The 23,026-nt window shown below is 46.7% G+C and overlaps 1 protein-coding gene across 2 annotated transcripts in view; it reads right to left on the reverse strand.

Annotated features, from left to right (window-relative positions):
- Positions 1–8,556, reverse strand: part of CMTM4 (CKLF like MARVEL transmembrane domain containing 4) — a 66,267-nt gene extending 57,711 nt beyond the window's left edge. Inside the window, exon 1 of one of the 2 annotated variants that reach the window (XM_055305987.1) lies at positions 8,304–8,556. In XM_055305987.1, coding sequence (XP_055161962.1) covers positions 8,304–8,402 — 99 coding nt within the window. In that variant the 5' untranslated portion in view covers positions 8,403–8,556. Of the gene's footprint in view, positions 1–8,216 lie in introns of both variants that reach the window. The other variant, XM_055305986.1, reaches the window with a different exon arrangement.
- Positions 8,557–23,026: the final 14,470 nt, after the last annotated feature.

The raw sequence follows: 23,026 nt of genomic DNA on the forward strand, positions 1-23,026 counted from the left end.
ATCCCGCTGCCCACCTCCCTTTCCACTACCCCTGGTTTGTTTCCCAGAGTTAGGAGTCTGCCCTTTGATCCAGTAAAAGCATTCCTTAAAATGAGACAAAAAATAGTAACAAATCAAAAGAAGGGTGCAGGACATTTACTGAGCATTCTTCTTCACAGCCAAAAATTGGAAGCCATGGTCCTATTGAGCCTTTGGAAGAGAGAAACTCCAAAGATTTTTTCATTTGATCTGTCATACTGAGATTTCTTTTTTCCTCATTCCTTCCATGTTATAATTTTTTTAAATGGAGATATAACTGACATATAACAATTTATCAGTTTCAGGTGTACAAAACAATGATTTGATATTTGTTTATATCGGGAAATGATCACCACAATAACTCTAGTTAATATGTGTCACCATCGGAGATCCCTGGGTGGCTGAGTGGTTTGGCACCTGCCTTTAGCCCAGGGCACGATCCTGGAGTCCCAGGATCGAGTCCTGCGTCAGGCTCCCGGCATAGAGCCTGCTTCTCCCTCTGCCTCTCTCTCTCTCCCCTCTGTGTCCATCATAAGTAAATAAATAAATCTTTAAAAAAAAAAATATGTGTCACCATCGTGGCTCAGTCGGTTAAGTATCTGCCTTTGGCTCAGGTCATTATCTCAGAGTCCTGGGTTGATACCTTCATCAGGCTCTCCCTCTCCCTCTGCCCCTCCCTACCGTTTGTGCGTGCTCGCGCTTGCTCTCTCTCTCTCTCTCTCTCTCTCACTTGCTCTCTCAAATAAATAAAATCTTTTAAAAAAAAAATGTGTCATCATCCATAGCTGTAAAATTTTTTTCTCATGATGAAAACTTTTAAGATCTACTCCCTTCCACCTTTCAAATAAGCAATACAGGATTATTAACAATAACCACCATGCTATAGCACATTACAACCCCATATAATGTTTTTACTAATAAAATGAGGGTAAATGCCTCTCAAATGAAAGAAATTTTTCCTTTAGCAAATAAATAAATAAAGTGCCTGCTATCATGCAGAATGCTTGCGTTTTTCTAACAGGAAAAGCTATTGAAAAAATGTTTAAGCTTTAAGTTTTTTCAAGAGTTCTTTGTTATCTTAATCATTCTCCCCAAGGGCCTCCAAATTACAAGGTAAGTAAAAGTAAATTAAAGGTTATAGTCAGTATATTAGCGTTCAGGTTAAGATATGTTAAGGTAGAGCTAATAACAGCTAACGTTTTAATAATTTTTGAATAGAAGATATTTGCATGTGGCATACAATTCAAAAGTATGAAAAGTCATACAGTAAAACTAAGTCTCCCTTCTACCCTGGCCCATCAGTTTTCCCAACTTGTGTCATTTCAGACATTATATATTCTATAGTGCCAACATGTTTGTGACACTTTGTTCAGGATTTTGTATGCTAGGCTCATCAGTGCAGGTAGTACTATCAGTCCCAATTTATATGTGAAGAGACCTGCTCGTGGCATGAAGTGAACAACTGGCCAAATGTCTTCTCATACCATCAGAACCTGTCCCCATCTTCCCACTCCCCAACACACACACACACACACACACACACACACACACACCTTTTTTTTTTTTTTTTTTTTTTACACACACACCCTTAAACAAAGGTCACCATTGCTTTGCCTGGCTGATTTGACTTTCCATATAAACTTAAAAATCAGGGGCACCTGGCTGGCTCAGTCGGTAAAGCATGGTACTTTTGTTTTGTTTTTTTGTTTTTTTTTTTAATTTTTATTTATTTATGATAGGCACACAGTGAGAGAGAGAGAGGCAGAGACACAGGCAGAGGGAGAAGCAGGCTCCATGCACCGGGAGCCCGACGTGGGATTCGATCCCGGGTCTCCAGGATCGCGCCCTGGGCCAAAGGCAGGCGCCAAACCGCTGCACCACCCAGGGATCCCAGCATGGTACTTTTGATTTTGAGGCTATGGGTTTGAGCCCCCACAGTGGGTATAGACATTACTTAAAAAAATAAAATCCTTGGGGAATCCCTGGGTGGCTCAGTGGTTTAGTGCTTGCCTTTGGCCCGGGGCATGATCCTGAGGTCCCCAGATAGAGTCCTGCATCAGGCTCCCTGCGTGGAGCCTGCTTCTCTCTCTGCCTATGTCTCTGCCTCTCCCTCTCTCTCTCTCATGAATAAATAAAATCTTATAAATTTTGTTTTTTTAATCTTATAAATTAATAAATAGATAAATAAAATCCTTTAAAAAAACCACAACAATAACAACTTAAGAATCAGTTTGTCTCTACCTAAAAAAATCTTGCAGGGATTTGGGGATTGTGTTAAACCTACAGACCGCTTTGTGGAGAATACAAATACCGTGCCTTCTAAACCATGAACAGTCAATAAATAAAATCTTAAAAAAAAGAAATATGATTGGTTTTGTGTATTGACCTTGTATCTTGCAACTGTGCTAGTTAACTCAGTGTGTAGGAGCAACTTTAGAGATTCCCATGGGATCGTCTGCATAGACAATCATGCCATCTGCAAATAGGGACAGTTGTTCTTTCTTTCCAGTCTGTATGCCTTCCACCTATTTTCCCTGCACTGGCTAGCACTTCTAGTATAATGTTGAATATCAGTGGCAAGAGCAGAGATCACTGCTTTGTTCCCCATCTTAGGGGGAAAGCTTTCATTTTCACCACCAAGTACGTTAGCTATAGATTTTTGGTAGATGACCTTTTTTTGGGTTAAGAAAGTTCCCTTCTCTTCCTAGTTTGTTGGCAGCATTTAGCATGAATGAAAGTCGAGTTCTGTGAAGCATTTTTTCTCCAGCCATTGACATAATTATGTGTATTTTGCTATTTAAGCTGCATATGGTGGATCACATCTATTGATTTTGGAAAACGTAATCAATCTTTTATACTTGGGATAAATCACAATTGGTGGTGCCTTACTATTCTTTTTACATAATATTGCTGGGTTGGATTTCCTAGTATTTTGTTGAGGATTTTTGTGTCTGTGTTAATGAGAACAACTGGTCTGTAGTATTCTTTTCTTGAACTGTCTTTGTCTGGTTTTATAAAATGGATGTGTACTTACACTTTCCTGAGGTCTGGGATGATAATTTTACTATTTTGAACATCATAAAAGTTAAAAGAGTAGTTTTAACTTTGCCTTTCCATTAGAATTAATTTGCTTTTAAGTCCTTGGCCCAGAAGACAACTTCCAAAGCTAACCATAATTTCCTAAGTAAAAATTAGACTGTTTTACAAGGAGCCACATTAAGGCAGATATGAAAATCCAGAGCAGTGAAACCTACTACTTCACCTGCAGGCCCTGTCATATCCTCCCCAAGAGCAGGAATGGTGAGGGGCTGTGTCCAATTGGCTTGAAGTAAAATAAAAGATAAGTCATTACTCAGCCCTGAAATGTAAATACTCCTGTTTGCCTTTGAAATACATAGGAAAGCACCTATCAGACATTGACTTCCTAGTTCCTACAATTCCTAAAATGCCTGGTCATTATTACCCACATGATACTATAGAGGAAACCAAGACAAGGAGAGGGTTAAGAGATTTTAAGATCAGCAGAACTAAAATTTGAATTTAAACACCTCCTATCACACAATTTGGTCATAAAAAGTTCTAAACAAAGGCAATGTTTAGAAAATAATCAGAAGGTCAATCAGGCATGGGAGAGGCTTAAGAAAAGGATCTGAGGCAAAAGGACTCCCTGAGAGGTCTTTTTAGAACTGAAATGCTAAGGGTATCTCTTGAGGCCCAGCTGGTTAAGCTTACACATCTGCCTTTAGCTCAGGTCATGATCCTGGGACCTGCTTAGTGGGAGTCTATTTCTCCCTCTCCCTCTGACTCTGCCCCTCCCCTCACTCGTGCTTTCCTCGCTCTCTCAAATTAATTAATCAATTAATTAATTAAATCTTTATTTAAAAAACAACTGAAAGGCTGAATCTCTTCTTGGCACTTCTGAGAACGCCCATCCCCTAATTGAGGGAAGTAGACAGATCTGCTGGGTGAGGAGCAGGACAGCATACAGGAGTTGCACACTTGCACAATGGCCACTGAGAAATCGAAACCCTTGTAAGTCTCTTAAGCTTACAAAGTCACCCAAACCATCAGCAGGCTGCCAAAGACCACAGAAATGTCCTTTGACTCAAGGTCGCCTGCTCTGTAGAACTCAAAATGATGTGTTCAAGGAAGCAGTAAATAGCACCAGACTGCCTGGGTTCAAACCCCAGCACTACCACCACCGACTAGCCATGAGATCTTGAATGAGACACAAGCTGTGTGCCTCAATTTCCTCATCCATAAAATGGGGGTAATAACAGTAGAGTAAGCTCTCATTAAATGACACCTGCTGTTATTATCATTCAAAAAGTCTTGGCCAATCCAGGGCCTGTCCTCTTCTGACCCTGTCCCTAAATCATGGTATAAATGACAGTATGCCATTCCCCAAACATCCATCCCCCCAACCCAAGAGCAAAAGACTGCTTCGACCAAGCTGAAGAAAAAAACCAAAAGGCCTATATTAACTATTTCATTAAATGATGTTTGGGAGCTAAAAACCAATAAGCACTCCAGAATCCACATTCATAGGAAAGAAGTATTTACATCAATAGCTTAAACCAAGTCTTTTTCCCCAGAAAGAAGTATATCTTAATGTTTTATATAACTAGGAGACATTCTCCCCAACCAAGAGACAGGCATAAGTTCCATTTTTAAAAATGTAATCTATGAAAATACACTAATTTTCATATTTCAGATTAGTTTTACTATCAAAAACATTCCATTTAAAATATCAATTTAACTTTTAAATTACTAGGAAGTTGGGGTGCCTGGGCGGCTCAGTCAATTAAGCGACTGACTTTGGATTTTGGCTCAGGTCATGATCTCAGGGTCGTGAGTATGTCTTCGGGCTCCAAGCTCAATGCGGATCTGCTTCTCTCTGTCTCTCCCTCTTCCTCTGCCCCTCTCACTTTCTCTCTCTCTCTCTCAAAAAAAATAAATCTCTAAAAATAAATAAATAAACCACTAGGAAGTAAACTACCTTTAACTCAAATATATAATTGTAATTTGGGGGTGGCAATTTCATCAAGTTTCTTTAAAGACAGTAAATATTAATTAGCAACAATGATAGCTACATTTTATTACACACTAAGCACCTAATATGCTAAGTGCTAATTTCTACATCACCTCATTCTCTTAATCCTTTTAGGAGGTATAGGCTCTTTTTATAGAAAAACCTCAACCCTGAGGTTGAGTATTTATGGTTCTGATAGAGAACGGACTGCTAGCACCTGTATGAGGCTTTAACATTAAAATGATGTAGAAAGGAGGATGCCTGGATAGCTCAGCGGGTGAGCGTCTACCTTCGGTTCAAGTGTGATCCCAGAGCCCGGGAATCAAGTCCCACATTGTGCTCCCCGCATGGAGCCTGCTTCTCCCTCTGCCTAGGTCTCTGCCTCTCTTGCTGTCTCTCTCATGAATAAATAAATAAAATCTTAATAAAATAAATAAATAAAATAAAATGGTAGAGAAAGGTGAAGTCCAGAGGGTGGCTCAGCCAGTTAAGCATCTGTCTTCAACTCAGGTCATGATCCCAGGATCCTGAGATGGAGCCCCACATTCAGCTCTCTGCTCATCAGGGAGCCTGCTTCTGCTTCTCCCTCTCTCCCTGCTCATGCCGTGTGTGTGTGTGTGTGTGTGTGTGTGTGTGTGTGTGTGTGTGTGTGAGAGAGAGAGAGAGACTCTCTATCAAATAAATAAATAAAATATTAGAAAGAAAGCAAGCTAAGTCTGAATTACTGGGGGAATCCTGTTAAACTGCAGATTATGATTCAGAAGGTCTAGGGTAAGCTCTCTGATGCTGACAATGCTGCTGTTCTATGGACCACACTTGGAGTAGCAAGGATCACTACAGGTTTTAAGAGGCCACAGCCACAAAAAAAAAAAAAAAAAAAAAGTCCATTAAAAACTAAAACAGAAAACTCACATTTTTCTCGAAAACAACACATTAATACATATAAGCTCTAATATAAGAATTATAACTTATCCATATTTCCTGATGGGATTCTAAGCTTTGTAACATCTTAAAAATATCTTCATAATGACTTCTTGTTTAAATTTAGAGTCCAATTTCTTGGAGCTTTGTGGAGGGTTTCCACCCTTCCACTAATAACCCTGACTTATATCAAGGCTGAGAAGCCAATACATGATAGATTGTTTCAAGTTGTCATACTTTTCTTTTTTAAAAAAAGATTTTATTTACTTATTCATGAGAGACACACAGAGAGAGAGAGGGGCAGAGACACAGGCAGAGGGAGAAGCAGGCTCCATGCAGGGAGCCTGAAGTGGGACTCGATCCCAGGTCTCCAGGATCAGGCCCTGGGCTAAAGGCGGTGCTAAAACGCTGAGCCACCCGGGCTGCCCTCAAGTTGTCATACTTTTCAAGGAGGTCCCTTTCTTTCACTCATCCACTCATAGCATCCTCTTGCTGCTTAAATTCAAACACTAGACAAATGGCAGAGTTACGTGAGATTTCAGGGGCTGGGGCCCCAAGTTTCTCCAGATGAAAAGCAAATTTCCACAACCAAACAGCACCTTACCAAAAGGCAATGACAAATACCGCCGGCTTCCATTTCTTTCCTTAGGTGACAAAGTTCCAGCTATGAGATGGCAATTAGCACTTTATACAAACTGCTGATTTTCATTCTTTTACCGGATCCTTTGAGTGGCAAGTTCTATTTACTTTCAAAAGTCCACAGAATAAACAAAGCAAGGTACTTGACGAGGCCCTATATTCCACCTGGGGACCAAGTTCACGCCTTGCTCTTTTTTTACTCATTTCTGGTTATCCGTCCTGTACTCAAACATTGGCTAGCTGCCTCTTTTAAAAGGCAGCTATACACCATCACCACCCTCCCCGCCCCCCTCCATTCTCTTTGCTAACAGCAATGCCTAACTACAGAACCAACATATCCCTGAGAACATTCCAGCTTACTGGATAAGGTCAGTTTAAAATTCTAGATAGGGATAACCTATTCCATTTGTCTTTCTTTAGAGCCCTTCAGAAATATCCTCTGGCAATCAGCGGAACAAGATGGAGAGGGAGAAAATAGCCTATGATTCTGCAATTTACAAACACTGAGACCTTTATTTAAAGGGTGTCCACATTTTATATTATTCCCAAGGGATGTTTATCCATGTACTCAAGTAAGCGTAAGCCCAGTGCTTGGAAGAAACAGAATGTACATACATTGCAGCCGCATGCAAATGGCTTCTCTGGCTAAGAAGGCTATGAAGTTTTGCTGCCGGGCCTCAGAGGAAGGCCTACCTGTGGCAGGGAACGTGGGGACACAGTCTTTTTCTGAACTGGAGCATGCCCTGTCCACAAGAGAGCTAAGCAACTGCCCAGAGAGGCCTATTACAAAACCATTCAAGAGGGTCAGGGCTGGCAGGCCCCAGCCCCGAATACCCTGGAAGCTGAAAATAAGAATTCTGAGAAACGAGCCCTACTGTGGACAAGTCTGACAGAAAGTTCTCTGTTTCTGCTGCCTCCGAAACTGGCTGCCCTCCTCGAGTGATTGAACTCTGGGTACCAACTGGGCAATGCCGGCCACTGTGCTGGGGCAGAGGATTCAGGGATGCTGGCGGGGTCTTCTAGGTTAATCAGGGAGAATCCAACCTCGGCGGCATAAGCTGGAGACTCTGGGGGGCAGGTCTGGGCGCCCCCAGGCATCTAGGCTGCAGGGCTCCGTTCAGCAAACGTTTCCTGAGCGTCTACCGTAAGCTCTGCACTCGGCTGGGTGCGAGCCACGGTCCCCCGTGCTGGAAGCAGACACTCGAAAGGGCCTGGGGGGGCGGGGGGCAGAGGCTGTGCGGGCCCCGGAAACCTGCCACACACACACCGCTGTGCCCAGGGCCACCCGGGGGCGCCGCACGACCTCCGCGCCGGGCTCCGCCGGCCCCAAGCTCCGCAACCAAAGAGGCTCGCGACGGCGGGGGCGGGAGTGGAGGGGCAGGCCCGGGGGCAGGTGCTCAGGTAGGAGCACGCGGCCGGGGCTGCGGGGCTGCGGGGCTGCGGGGCTGCGGGGGCTGCGGGGCTGCGGGGTCCCCGGGGGCGGCCCAGGGCCCCGCGGCGGGGAGCGCGAGGAGCGGCCGGGCCTGCGCCCCCGGAGCGCGCGCGGGGCGGGGAGCAGCCGGCTAGGCCGCCCGCCCGCCCGCACCTGGGCCCCGCCCGGACCTACCACTTGGGCGACCTTGAGGCAGCCGAGCGCGCCGCGCAGGTAGTCGGGGTCGCAGCGCAGGCCGGCCAGCCCGCGGCGCTGGCTCACCGGCTCGGTGGTGGGCTGGTACGGGCTGCTGGCGCCGGAGATCATGGAGGTGCTCGAGGCCTCGCCCTCGAAGCCGTCCAGCTCCTCGCCGCCCCGCATGCTGGCGGCCGGCCCCGGGGCCCGCAGCTGGGGCTCAGCGCGGCCGCCGCATCGCCGCCTCCTCGGCGCCCGCCGCCCGGCTGCAGCCGCGGTCGGTCCGCTCGGGCTCGGCTCCCGCCGCCTCGGCAGCGGAAAGGGAGGGAGGCGGGAGCAGGCGGAGGGGGAAGGAGGCGGGAGCCGGCGCGGCGAGCCGGGAGGGGGCGGAGCGAGAGCCCGGCCGCCGGCCGCTCGGCGGCGCTCCGCGGCGGGGGCGACTCGGAGGCGGCGGCCGGCGCCTGGGGCGGGGGCGGGGCCTCGGGGGCGGGGCGGGGCCTCGGGGGGCGGGGCGGGGCCTCGGGGGGCGGGGCGGGGCGCCGTCCGCTCGGACCCCGCCCTCACCTGCCCGTGCGCGGGGGCCGCGGGCGGGGGCGGGGCGGGGAGGGTCGCGGGGACCTGCTCCGCGCGGCCTCAGTGCGGGTCCCGGAGGCAGCGGGGGTCCGCGCAGGTGGGCCGGGAGACTTCCCCGTGAAGACCGAAAGGTGCCGCGCGACCCCCTCCGCTGCGGACAGTGCTGGTCCAGGGTGGGCCCGACCAGAGGGGGCGACGGCTCTGGGCTCCCGCCCCGGAGCCGACGCCGGGAGTGGAAGAATGAGCGAGGGGGTCGCTCCGCGCCAGGTCTGCGGGACCGACGCGCTAAAGGTCCGTAACTCCCAGTGTGAGCCCTGGATCCCCCGGCCTGACCGAGGAGGGGCGCCCCCACGTTGTAGACGCCCCCCACACACACACACCCGTAAGCAACGTTAGTTGCCTCGCAGCTGAAAAGATTTTGCGAGCTCTGTCTAATCGTCGTCAGGTTAAACACAGATTTTTGTTCTGACGGGCATTAATCAGGGACCAATTTGCAATTCAAGTGTGAAGGCTAATTTTAAGCTGAAGTAAAACACTGACTTTCTAAGAATTGTCGCTTCGGTTGGTATTGAACTCTCACACACCGCACATATGCAGAGCTTCCAGTGCTCCAGGCACTGAGCAAGACGCTTGAGGGAGATATTGTTCCCATTTTACAGAAGGGCAGATCGAGGCTCAAAAGAGGTAGTAGCTTGTCCTCAGCTTGCCCCAGCTTTTCATCACACAATATAGCCTAACATGTAATGTAAGCAGGCTGGTGAACTCCAAGCTAAGATGCAGTAAGCTCCATAACTAGAAAGATTTCCTGAGCGCCTGGGTGGCTCAGTCGGTGAGCGTCTGCCTTCGGCTCAGGTAGTGATCCCGGAGTCCTGGGATCCAGTCCTGCATCAGGCTCCCTAAGGAGCGCCTGCTTCTCCCTCAGCCTGTGTCTCTGCCTCCCTCTGTGTCTCTCATGAATAGATAAATAAAATCTTTTAAAAAGAAAAAACTAAAAAGATTTCCATTTAAAGGGCTTCCACTCTTAGGTTACCAAAGATGGGAAAGACGATCTCTCATGCTCTATTCAACCAACAAATCTGTATTGGGCACTTACTATGTGTTAAGACATATACTAGGAACTGGAGATAGACTGCCAGGTAAAAATGACAGGTTGGATATAGGCTTTGGCCTTTGTTGTCTCCCAATATCCCAGTAAAATGACAGTGATGGAGATATTTGGGGTGGGGAGGGGGAGCATAAAACCACTGGGACAAAGAATGAGAGCCAAGGGCAACAAAGTATTGGAAGCAAAATAGCAAATGGGCAAGTGATAACTGACAGCAGACCCAAGAAAGCTAAGCCCTAAACTGGCACAGGGAAAAGCTAAACTACAACGTAGGTTATATCACAGAACAAAAGGCTCCAGAATGGGCAGCACCAAGCACATGTAGAAGTGGATCACTAAGGCACAGTTTAGGGCAGGGGTACCATACTGAAAATTGTGTGTGTGTGTGTGTGTGTGTGTGTGTGTGTGTGTGTGTGTGTATGCTGAATAATGGGAAAGCAAAAGACTTAAAAATTCAATAGAATGATTAAAGAAGGGGCGCCTGGGTGGCTCAGCAGTTTAGCACCTGCCTTCAGCCCAGGGCATGATCCTGGAGTCCTGGGATCGAGTCCCACATTGGGCTCCCTGCATGGAGCCTGCTTCTCCCTCTGCCTGTGTCTCTGCCTCTCTCTCTGTGTGTCTCATGAACAAATAAATAAAATTTTAAAAAAAGAAGAATTAAAGAAAAGGAAATCTTATGGGAAGTATAGCCAAAAGACAAAGACATTGGAAATAAGAAAAAAGAAAATTAGAGGAATAGTACAACAGAATAATAGAATAGTAAGACCTGCATAAAATTAAAACCAAGAAAATGGAGGAAAGAAACCATTAGATAATAATTGAATAACATTTTCCAGAACCAAAGGACATGAGTTTTGGACAGTGCCCAGGACAGTGAATGAACGTGGACTCGCACCCAGGCGCACGGCACTGGCAAGGAAAAGATCCTCAAAGTTACAGAGAGAAATACAGCAGGTTTCACTATAAAGAATCAGGAATCAGAAAGGTATCAGACTTTTCTACAACAGCTTTGGGAGCTACAAGGAAATGAAGCAAACTCTCTTCTACATCCTGAGGAAAAATTACCCCCACCCTGAAATCTGGTTCCATCTGGAGTATCAATCAGGTATGAGAGTTGATGTCTCTTTTGGAGAACATTATGTTCTCATGCAGAGAACTCCCTTTGTCCTTTTCTCCCAAGGCTGCTGGAGGACACCACCAGAACAAGGATTTAAACCAAGGAAGCAAAGGACAAGAGATCCAGGAAAGAGTGGCTGCAGCGTAGAAAGAGGTGGCAAGGATCCCAGAGTGAGGGGGGCAGAGGCCCCCATACATCAGGGCTGGGAGTCAACCAGCCCAGATTGGAGCAGCCAGAGGCTTTGAGAGACTTCTTCAAGATGGAAATTAATATGATGAATATACAGAAAGAGAGATGCATAATTTCAGGAAAGTTTTGAGATAAGTTGGGGATAAGTGCATGGAGAATTAAGTGAATATTCATATATATTTATTAACTGCAGGGAAAATAAAATGATGCATAGAAAAGTATGGTGAATCTCATGGCTCAGCTGTCAATAATCTTTGCATAACTATAATAATGTGAACAATGAATGCTGATCTAACCAGAAGTAACCAGACAGGATGTGTGCAGGTGTGATAGAGAGAAGGGGAGGGTACGCAAGAGATCTAAATACTCATCATCTATCATGAGAGATCAGTAGATGCTTAAAACTGAAAAATCCAGAGGTAGCAGTATATGCATGTTAATTTAAAATATAAAGATAAGGGGACGGGTGGCTCAGTGATTGAGCATCTGCCTTTGGCTCAGGGTGTGATCCTGGAGTCTCGGGATGGAGTCCCACGTCGGGCTTCCTGCATGGAGCCTGCTTCTCCTCCCTCTTCCTATGTCTCTGAGTCACTCTCTGTGTCTCATGAATAAATAAATAAAATATTTAAATAGATATAAATATATTAAATATAAATATTTATATTATTTATTAAATAGAAGTAAATAAATCTTTAAATATATATTTTATATATATATAAAGATAAGTACACAAATAATCAGTTGAAAGTTTCAAAGTGTTGCTTCTGGGGAACAGGAAATTTAACAAGGGTTCTAGGCCTTGTAGAACTATCTGATTCTCTCAACTATGTGCACATATAACTTTAACAAAAGTAAAAACTCGTAGCTGACTTAGTAGATCCTGTGACTCTGGATCTTGGGGTCATGAGTTCAAGCCCCACATTGGGTGTAGAGATTACTTAATAAAATATTTAAAAATTCTTCAAATATCTAAAAATAAAAGCTAAGTTAAAAACCATTTTTTAAAAAGGAACTTGAGAGTCAGTGGTGAGCAAGGCAGATACAGTCCCTGCCAGCATGGATGTGGAGAGCAAGTATTGAAACCTATAAGTGTAACAGAGCATGTGCTGAGTATTGTTCATGGTGCTATGGGAATTTCCAGCAAGGATTTCATTGAATCTCTGGATCAGAATTTCAGCTGAGATTTGACATGTGAATAGCAGTTAGCTAAGCAAAGAGATAAGGGTTGATGGAAGTGTGTTCTAGGCAGAGGGAACAAGATGTGCAAAGGCCCAGAGACAAGCAAAATCAAGGCATAGTGAAGAGGCTCAAACGCAGAATTCATGGGGAGGAAGACACCAGACAAGACCTGCAGCTGGAAGGAAGCCTCTGGCTGGTCCCTACGGGAGTCTGGTAGGCCGTGTGACAGGGTGGACTCTGAACAGAACAGTGCTAAACCGAAGTGTCCCGGGGAGGCCTGACTTTTAGAGCTTACTCTGACTTCATTGAGGGAGAAGGATTGAGCGGAAGCAAGATTAGAGGCTTTCTCCAGTACTTATTAACTGTTCCCTGGTCCTGGACACTAGCCTAGGTTTATTTTTAGTTCTAGGGACAGACTCAAAATTTTTACTTCTGGTTTTTAACAGAAGTTAAACAGACTTCCAAAGGATGTTGTTAGGATCCCACATAGTAATGGTAGGTAAAACTTGGTATTATCGTGCCTTCCTCAGTTTCAAATTGTAATGTATCATGAGTCTGTGGCTGTAACTGTGTCTCCAAGTGTCTATCGGTGCTGAGATCAAGATGAGGATGATAGAGAAGTGGGCAGCCTTCTGACAGGTTCCTAGGTTTCAAGGTCTGATTCACATATCCAGGGCTGACTCAAGGCAATCAGACTCAGAAGAGCCTGATGGATAAACCAGATGTTACTTTATTAATTGCTGTCAGTGGATAGAGACTCTGCCAGCAATCATAATGCTGATTCATATCTCAATCCCTGAACTTGTCCTGAAAGAGCTTCTTGGAGCATAGCATCCTTCAGTATGGGCTATTCCCCAGAATCCCACGGCTCGCTGGATCAGGCCTGGCCTGGCCAAAGTCCCTCAACCTCTCATTTAGCCCTGAGCTTATTTCCCTCCGGGGGCAACCACGTCCAAGTCTGGGGGTCTCCTCACTCTAGCAACCCTAGCACTCTAACACTCTGGCACCCCTCCACAAACACCATGATTCCATGGACTCTTGAAAAGTTCTAACCTCAAGAGCATTGGTCCTACAGGGACTTCAGATTCTAAATCCCACGAAGGACTGGGAGCAAAGCACCTTCCTGAATGGTGGTCCCTGGTGCTCTATACCTGGAGGTGGTGCCTGTGTTGTTGAGGCAAAAGGGAGTTCACATTTCATTTCTTTCTGAGGCCTCTCCCTAGTGCATCTCTGTGGGTGCTGAAGGTGCGGGTAGCTTTTCCTGTAACTTCAATTAAGCAATAGATCTAATCTGCATTTAATAAGCTCAGTAATTGTAGCAGGATCTCTGGAGACCTCTCCTTCAAACAAAAATACAGAGGGTGGTAGGGAAATAGAACGGTTCAAGCATCAAGTATATAGTGGGGAAGATGAATTCAGTTTATCATGAACAGTGATCAGTGTTTAACATCAAAATGAACCAAATGCCCAAGAAAATCTTAACCTTTACTGTCATATGACTAACAAGTTAGTTTGAAAAGATTTCACTTGTAAGAGGCCTTTCAAGGAAGAGTATCCATACAAATTCCTTATGTCTGAAGGATTAGACTCGAAGATGTAAAAATAAACAACCCACTTTTGCGTTCGAAAGCAGCAGATGCCCGTGTCCTGCGTGCGGGACTGGCGGCTCCTCCAGCCTGCATTCCCACACGCCTGGCGACGCTGGGCCTGGGTGAATTCCAGGCGGGAGCAGTTCAGGGCTTGGAGTGAACTGCTGCTTCTGAAAAAACTGGTCTCTTCAGCCAGAAAAATGCTCTCCAAGTCTTCTCTAAAAATAGTACTTGCTGGGATTTTCCAGTTTGACATTCCTGCAGCTCCTACCACCAAGGACCACGCGAGCCAATCCATCTGTGCCTCTTCCCAGAGACGCCGCCGGTGGAATCCCCACCGCCCCCCCCCCCGTGGGATGCCAGTTTGAAGGTCCTGCTGCCGTCAGCCCCCGAGGGCACTTGATGATTCAGGGAAAGATTTACCTGCTCAGCATCTGCCTCGCTTCTCCCTGGCTGCCCTCCACCTTCTCTTCTCACGGCAGAGGAGGGGGAATGGTTTTCTAGGGAAGGGAGAAAGTGTGACCATAAGGAAATGTGGGTGCTGTCTTCACTTGCCTCCAGTACCCATGGCCATGCCAGGCCCGAGGCTGACTGCAAACTGGGAAACTCGGGGAGCTGCTGTGGTGGCCAGGGGGCGACATACATAAACCAAACCTTTGCCGATGGTCCACTTCCACGTGCCAGCCAGTGGGCCACGTGCTGCAGCCTCAAGGCTCTCACAGAAGAACCGTGGGGATAGTGGGACCGAAGTGGGCATGCTTGCTTCTGTCTGCCTAGCAGCCACCCCCCTGCTTCCAATGACAGCATCCCCGCCTTGTTCTAGAACTACTCCTTTTCCATACTGACACCCACCTCCCACCCCCCAGGTGATGCCCACCCAGGAAGAGTCAGGCCCCAGACCCAAGTATGACCCGTCATGGTCCCCTTCTACCCTAGATTGGCTAGGGAGAGCTTGGGACATGAGTCAAGCCAATGAGACTCCTACCCTCGAACACCGGGCTATGTATGGGAATCACGCAAGGGGTAGATTTTTCAGGACCCCCTCCAAGACTCTGATGCTTAAGCCCAAGGTGGGGACAGGAATCGGCTGCTGCAGATCTGGGCAGGGCTGCCAGACCAGGATGACCGCCTGTGGGAGGAGAGGGCAAGGGAAGCTTCAGGGAGCTAAGCTGGGCCTTCTTTGAAGGCTAAATAGGGATTCACTCAGAACCATATGATCCTACCAACAGTTCTGCCTTCTTGAAACAGCCTCCTTGCCTGGTATATACGGCCGCAGGCTCTCCTGATTTTTCTCCTACCTCTCTGGCTGCTCTCTCAGTCCTCTTCATAGGTTTGGTCCCCGGAGTTCAGGGTTTCTCGGGGTACTGGCTTCACCACCTCTCCTGACTCCACACCATTCTCCTGAACTCCAGCCACTTAGATCCACTTGCCCACTAGACATTACCCTTGAGGGTCCTGAATTCCATGAGGCTAAAACGTAATTCATAATCCCACTTGCTGGCACCCCCACCCCCAACCCTGCAACCCTGCCCATTCCTCTATGATGCCAATATGAGGAAGAGGAGGAGGAGGAGAAGGCATTTTTTAAAAATTTAATTTAATTTAATTTTAATTTTATTTTGAGAGAGACAGAGAGCAAGAGAAGGGGGAAGGGCAGAAGCAGAGGGAGAGAGAGAACCTCCAGCAGACTCTGGACTGCACATAGAGCCCAACGTGGGGCTCAATTTTGTGACCCCAAGACTATCAGCTGAGCTGAAACCAAGAGTCGGACACCCAACTGACTAAGCCATCCAGGCACCCTGAGAAGGCATTTTAGAAATACATTCCGTGTGCCAGACACTGCTCTACTTGGTTTTCATGTATTAACTCGCTTAATCCTCAAAATAGGCCAATTAAGAGGGCTAACTCCTAGGTATCCTGTAGGGCTCAAGCTAGATGCCCAACTCATCGGGATCACCTTCCTGAGTCTCCAGGCTGGGTCAGGTGCTCCTGCCCTGGCTTTCCCAGCCCCTTGCATCAAAGTATTTACCCATCAGTCTTCAGCCCTTCCAATGATCCCCGTTGTATCCCTTGGGCCTGGCCCAGGGCCAGACTTGGGGTAGGCATGCAAGGAACCATGTGAGGAACACAGGACTATATTCACTGGCTGTGTCATCTCAGACATGTTAACATCTGTGGGCCTCAGTTTTCTTGTGTGTAAATTTTGTTTTAAGATTTTATTTATTGGACAACCTGGGTGGCTCAGCGGTTTAGCGCCGCCTTCAGCACAGGGCATGAACCATGGAGACCTGGGGTCAAGTCCCGCGTCGGGCTCCCTGCATGAAGTCTGCTTCTCCCTCTGCCTGTGTTTCTGCCTGTCTCTCTCTGTCTCTCTCTCTGTCTCTCTCTCTCTCTGTCTCTTGTGAATAAATAAAATATTTTTTAAAAAAATTTATTTATTCATGAGAGACACACAGAGAGAGGCAGAGACATAGGCAGAGGGAGATGCAGGACTTGATCCCAGGACCCCAGGATCATGACCTGAGTCAAACACAGATGCTCAACCACTGAGCCACCCATGCGCCCCTCCTATGTGTAAGTTGAAAAGGGTTTAGTATTGTGTCTGAGACAAAATAGATACTCTGCAAATGTTCAGTCATTGTTGTCATTATTCTGAACAAGCAGGACAAGGCATTCTGGAAAGAGGAGCTAGCCTAAGCAAAGGCCTGACAGAAGGGCCTCAGGGGTTCAGAAAGAGGTGAGCAGTCTGAGCTTGTGTTCAGACGGGGAGGGTTAAAGGGTATGTGAATGGTAGGGGCAGGGACGGATGGGCAGGGAAGGTTGGGAACACGTTCTGAAGGCCCCTGCACTCAGAAGAGCCATCAGAGTTGCCCTGGGCTCTTTAAGCAGGGCACTGACATGATCAGATTTGGGTGAAAACAAAAAGTAGAGATGAATAATTCAAAGTCTTATCTTCTCTATCAAATGGGTAGCAGACTCTGTTACCTTAAATAATGTATAGAGCCCTTTATTTTTATTTATTTATTTATTTATTTTGTATAGAGCCCTTTAAAAGTAAAAAGGTCTCAGAGCCCTCAAGAGGCCATCTGCAGATGCCTAGGGAGCCCCAGGCCAGTTTGGGGAAACCATGGTACAGCCAGAAAGCCCCAAGAGTTCAGGGAGCCTGATTCTTGAAGAGGGGGCTGGAGGTACCCTGGATCTGTGGGCACCTGAGCTAAGCCTCAAGTTATGGACAGGTCCTAGGCAAGTGGTCAGAGTGGGCAGGAAAGTATGATAGAACAAGCCAAGGGCAGAGTCCAGGAAGCCAGATTAGAGGAGGGAATGAAGTAGTAGCTGAGGGACAGATTTACTAAAAAAGTGGGGGTGGAGAGGTTTTAGGAGCTATTGTCAAAGGCATGAATGTTACATTGCTTTTGCTCTTTAGCTTGTATATGTGGACAGACTTGAGGGTTGTTTTAATTAAATGTGTTTACTTAGTGGCACCTGGGGGGCTCAGTTGGTTGAACATCTGACTCCTGATTTTGGTTCAGGTCATGATCTTGCGGTCATGGGATCGAGCCCTGCATCAGGCTTCACACTCAGCGGAGAGTCTACTGGAGAGTCTCTTTCTTCCTCTGCCCCTCCCGCTGCTTGCAAGAGTGCTCACTCTCAAATAAATAAATCTTTTTTTTTATAATGTATTTACTTGGAAACAACTTCAAAATTAAAAAAAAAAAGCACATAAGTACAAAGAACTATTTTTTCCCTCGACTATTTGAAAGTTAAGTTTCCAACTAATATCCCATCACACCAAATATTTTAGTAGCACATTATGTCCTACAAACAGGGACATTCTCCTCCTTTACCAGAATACAACCATCAAAGCCAGGGAATTATTATTGATATATTTCTATCATGTAATCCTTGGATCCCATTCAAATTTTGTAGCAAAGTGATCCCATTAAGGGTCATGTGTTGCCTTAGCTGTCCTATTTCTTTAGTCTCCTTCAGACTGGAACAATTCCTCAGACTTGTCTTGACTTTCACGACCTTCATACTTTTGAAGATTCAACCAATTATTTTGCAGGAATGTCCTTCAATTTGGGTTTCTCTGATGTTTCCTCAGGATTAGATTCGGGTCATACATTTCTGGCAGAAATAGCCTAGACGCGATGTTGTGTTCTTCTCAGTACAACGTATCAGGAGGCACATGATCGCTCTCTGTCCTGTTACATCAAAATGATGTTCATTTTGATCAGTAGATGAGGCTGGTCTACCAGCCTGCTCCACTGTAAGTTACTCTTTTTACCCCTTGTAATGAACAAACCTGAGCGCACAAATAAATATTGATCACAGTGGATAATCCTTTGAATAAATCATATAAATTGAAATGTTGGTGAAGAATGGAATGTTGTTTGTGATTAAACTTCCAATTTATATCAAATATAGACTCATGATTTCCTATTTTTTATGGGTTATAATCCTTTTACAATCTTTTTTTTTTTTTCTTTCTCAAATTGTGTCTCATTTGACTATGGATTCCTGTGGGGTCTTTTTTACTTTTTTGACATGTCTCCCTATTTGAGCCCTTCCTGACTTTCTGGCACAGATCTCCCAAGCTCACTTACACTTTCCCTGCACCAGCCCTAGAATCAGCCATTTCTTTAAGGATCCCCAATTTATTGTATCGAATACCATTGTATTTAGAAACCAAAATCTAGGCATGAGCTGTGCTCACTTGGACTGTTGCTGCTCCCAGGCCCTCTTGGTGCAAATGGCTAAGGACTATACATATGTATATAAACACACACATATGCGTGCCCATTGATATGTATCTGTGTGTGTATTGAAAACCATAAGTTCACACTAATATCTCTAACTCCAATCCAATATTCTAGCTTTTTTTTTTTAATATTCTAGCTTTTTTAAGAAAGATTTTATAGGGTGCCTGGGTGGCTCAGTTAGTTGAGTATCTGCCTTTGGCTCAGGTCATGATTCTGGGGTCCTGGGATCAAGTCCCACATTGGGCTCCCTGCGGGGAGCCTGCTTCTCCCTCTGCCTGTGTCTCTGCCTCTCTCTGTCTCTCGTGAATAAATGGATGAAATCTTTAAAAATAAATAAAGAAAAAGATTTTATTTGAGACAGAAAACATGAGTGGGGGGGAGGGGCAGAGGGAGAGGGGTAAGCAGAATCCCCACAGAGTGGGAAGCTCAACCGGGAAACTATTCCAGACCCGCGAGATCAAGACATGAACCAAAGTCAGATGCTTAACGAACTGAGCCACCCAGGCGCCCCTCTAGTTTTCTCTCTTTCCAATATTTGTTACTCCCTTCTCTGGCAGTGAGAAACCTGGCTATTATCTTTCATGCATTAATTTACATGGTCAATGCCCCTGTATGTAACCACTTTCCAAACTCCATCACTCCCGTCCCCGCGCAGATGTTCTTCTACCTACCGTATGACCCACACTGGGCCCTTCCTCTCACGTGGAGACTCACTTTACTCACTTTATTGGACTGATAACCAGAGTTAGGCCAGCCCCCCATGGGTTTGCTGACCTCACCCCACTTGGGCTCTCTCTGAAGCCCTAGGCTCATCTCTTCCTATAGATTCCATCTTCACCCTGAGAAGAATGAGAAGGGTGTTTTAATGCCAGGCCATTCCCCCATCCTCACCCATAGGGACATTCTCTTCACACTGTTCAGCTTCCAGAAACGGGCTTTGGGTCACCATAGCTTCCCACCCCAGTCCCAACCACCTACTGTGCTCTGCCCACCTAAAGACTTTAGGGTCCAATCAGTGGGGAAGAGGAAAAGCACCAATGATTTGGGGTTTTATTTTGAACAGAGAAGCTGCCAGTTGTGTGACACGTTGCTTGCCTTGATGGTTGCTCCCAGGAGACCACCAGTCCTGGGGGTGCAGAGCCTACCTTGTTTACCTCCCCATCATCAATATCTCAAGTGTCACCCACTCATGCCCACGGTTCCTTGGAAGATAGCAATGGTTGCTGAGAGGCAGGGGAGGCCCCCAGAGGCCACATACCTCAAGCACGTATTCGAAAGCCCACACATGCAGATGGCGGAGAGCTGCCTTGCCCAAGAAATCAAGCAGTTGCCCAGGTGATGGAATTTATAGTGTGCTGAAAGCTTGTCTGCCCTAAAATAGCTCTCTTGCTCACTGTCTAAACTAGCAATTTATTTCTTCCTATTTAAGGCCTGGTGTTCAGCACTGCCCCCAGGGGCTGGGGAAAGTGTACAGATTAGGTAGAGGAAAGCAGCCGGGCAGCAGCAATGACACTTGGATTCGCAGTCCCCGCTCTGTGACCTTCTGCGTGACAGTGACCAGTAACTTCGTTCCCTGGCCTTTTTCCCCCATCTTGAAAGTGGTGATCTCAAGCACTAAGGTCTCTCTCTCCCACCAACAGTTCAGGGCTCGTTCTGTTTCAGGACCATCTGCACACTTGGCCCTGCACGAGGCATTTGCCTCAATGCATCCAGGCTTCCCATGAGGTACGAGCTGGATTCTCCTCACCACTTTCCAAATGAGGATGCTAAGATTCAGAGAGGTTATGTGACTCACTTGTCCACAGCTACACAACTCTCAAGTTCCGGAGCCAGGACTCAAAACCCAAGCCTACCTGACAGCCCATGTGTCAGGGCTGGGGCTGTGGGCTATGTTTCTCCTTCTATGTCGGAGCAGTTCCGGTTCAGCTCAATGCCAGAAATACTTACGGTTCCAAGCGTGGGCGAGAACCATCTGGCAGAGAGGCTGGTTTGAGGCTGTGTTTGGTGATGCCTCCCTTGAGGACTCGGAGCCAGGAGAAGCGAGGCATTCGCTGGATTGCCCTTTGCACCTGCGACCCCACAGCCGCTGGTAGTCGCAGAAACCTGCTCCCAGGGGCAAAACCACCCAGGGGTGTTGCTATTATGGCAAACCCACCAATTTACAGATGCTGGTTTCCCCAGGGGCAGGGGAAGTGAGAAGGAAGAGCAGGTGGGGCAGGACAGAGGAAACTGAGAGACACGCAGAAGTATCACCTGAGTCTAAATTCCAAGTCATAAAAATAGGGATCCTGACCAAGCCTCAGTAAACCCCACAGGTGAACGTTCTCAAAGGGCATTCTGTGGGACGGAGAGGACGTCCGTAGTCACAGCTAGCTGGGAGGGCTCACAGTTGAGCCCTTCTGAAAAGTCACACCTACCCAAGTCATCCATGAAACAAACCAAATAATGTTTAATCTCGCCTTGAGTCTTCCAGTCCCACTTGACCGCCTCCAATGATATGCCCAGAACACAGTGGGAAACCTAGACTCGGGCTTTCATACATGGGAAGGGAACGTCAAGAGCAAGGCTGCCCAGGGCGGGGCAGAGCCTGCAGCAGGCTGCGGGGCATTCTCGCGCAGGTACAGCAGCGCGAAGCAAATCCCTCCTCTTTGGTCCCTTCTGTGCTGCCCCGAGAGAGAACATGCCCTCTAGATGGGTTTTCAGGGTGCGGACCCCCTAACGGTAACTGGGACCCCTGAGATACCGTCGCAACATGCACATATTATCATTTGTATACAAAGTCTAACCAACCACAGTGTTTAGTTTCCTATATATGCCGAAGTCTGATTCCAGGCTAGCGTTTGTTGGCTGATTCTGGGTACGTAAAAAATGGATTCACAGTAAAATGGCGCCAAATATTTTAAATATCAGGGACAGATGTAACATGCCACAGACTGCTGACAGATGTACCAAGCACCCTCACTCTTTAAAATAAATTACTGCCTTAAAAAAGGAGTGTTAAATAGTTGAATTCTTCCCTAAATAAAAATTAAGATGCTTATAGTCTGAAATTCACATCTTGCTTGCCTTTTCTAGAACTTTAAGTAGCTCTTTCAAGAAGCTGACTGGGTGAGTTGGGTTTGGAGGGGAGGAGGGAGGGAAGATGGAGGAACGTGATGATCATTTCCGAATGTTAATTCAGTTCTATGCAAGCAATAGGTTCAATTAAATGTTCTAGAAAAACATCATCTATAAAGATATCTCGACAGTCCTGTGATTTATCTTGAGTTGATGAAAACAAGATGGAAAACAAAGTTAAGTGCTAACAGTACTGGAAAAAATTTTAACTTTACCCACATTGGAATTCCTTTTTTTTTTTTTTTAAAGATTTTTATTTATCTATTTACAGAGAGAGTGTGCAAGCGGAAGCAGGGATGAGGGCGGAGGGAGTGAGAATCTCCAGCTGACTCCACACTGAGCAGAGCCCAACAAGGGCTCAGTCTCACTACCTGAGCTGACATCAAGAGTCGGCTGCTTAAACCACTGACCTACCCAGGAGCCCCAACACGTTGGAATTTCTCAGGAACGGAAACACTAGAAAGGTTAGGCAATTCCTGCCCAAGGTTGGGGAAGATACTTCATGACCTCAACCCTCCCACACAGAACCCCGGCCCCCAACTCCTGGCCTCTCAAACCCCTGCACCTTAGATTTCCTCAGACTCCAGAGCCGGGGGAGACTTCTGGGCTGCAGCTCACCAATGTTCTGGCTCTTTGTACCAGCAGGGTGCACTGTCCATCCACATGGGCATTTTGGCTTCTTCCTTCCTCCTACTTTCAACCACAGGGCTATGGTCCTGTTGTTTCTGTCTCCTAATCAGAACACAATACCTGTGCCTCAAGTGGCAGAGCATCAGGATGGCACTTAGCATCCTCGTGGCGATCTGCAGGCCTTGCAGTACAGTACTCAACAGCAAGCACAGTCCTTGACTCCAGAATCCAGGGTCAGGTGTGGCACCCCATGGGAATTGCACCAGGTGAGCGATTACAGATTATCCAACCCTTCAACCTCTATTTTATTTTTTATGTTTTTTTTTATAAAATATTTTATTTGGCAGAGAGAGAGCCAGACAGCACAAGCAGGGGGAATGGCAGAGGGCAAAGGAGAAGCAGGCTCCCACTGGGTAGGGATCCCAATGCGGGGCTCGATCCCAGGACCCTGGGGATCATGACCTGAGCCAAAGGCAGATGCCTAGCCAGCTGAGCTACCCAGTCACCCTTCTATTTTCTTTATAGATGAGCTATTAAACTACGAAATG

The sequence above is a fragment of the Nyctereutes procyonoides genome, unplaced genomic scaffold (genome assembly GCF_905146905.1).
Source record: "Nyctereutes procyonoides isolate TBG_1078 unplaced genomic scaffold, NYPRO_anot_genome, whole genome shotgun sequence".
In the NCBI taxonomy this organism is placed as follows: Eukaryota; Metazoa; Chordata; class Mammalia; order Carnivora; family Canidae; genus Nyctereutes; species Nyctereutes procyonoides.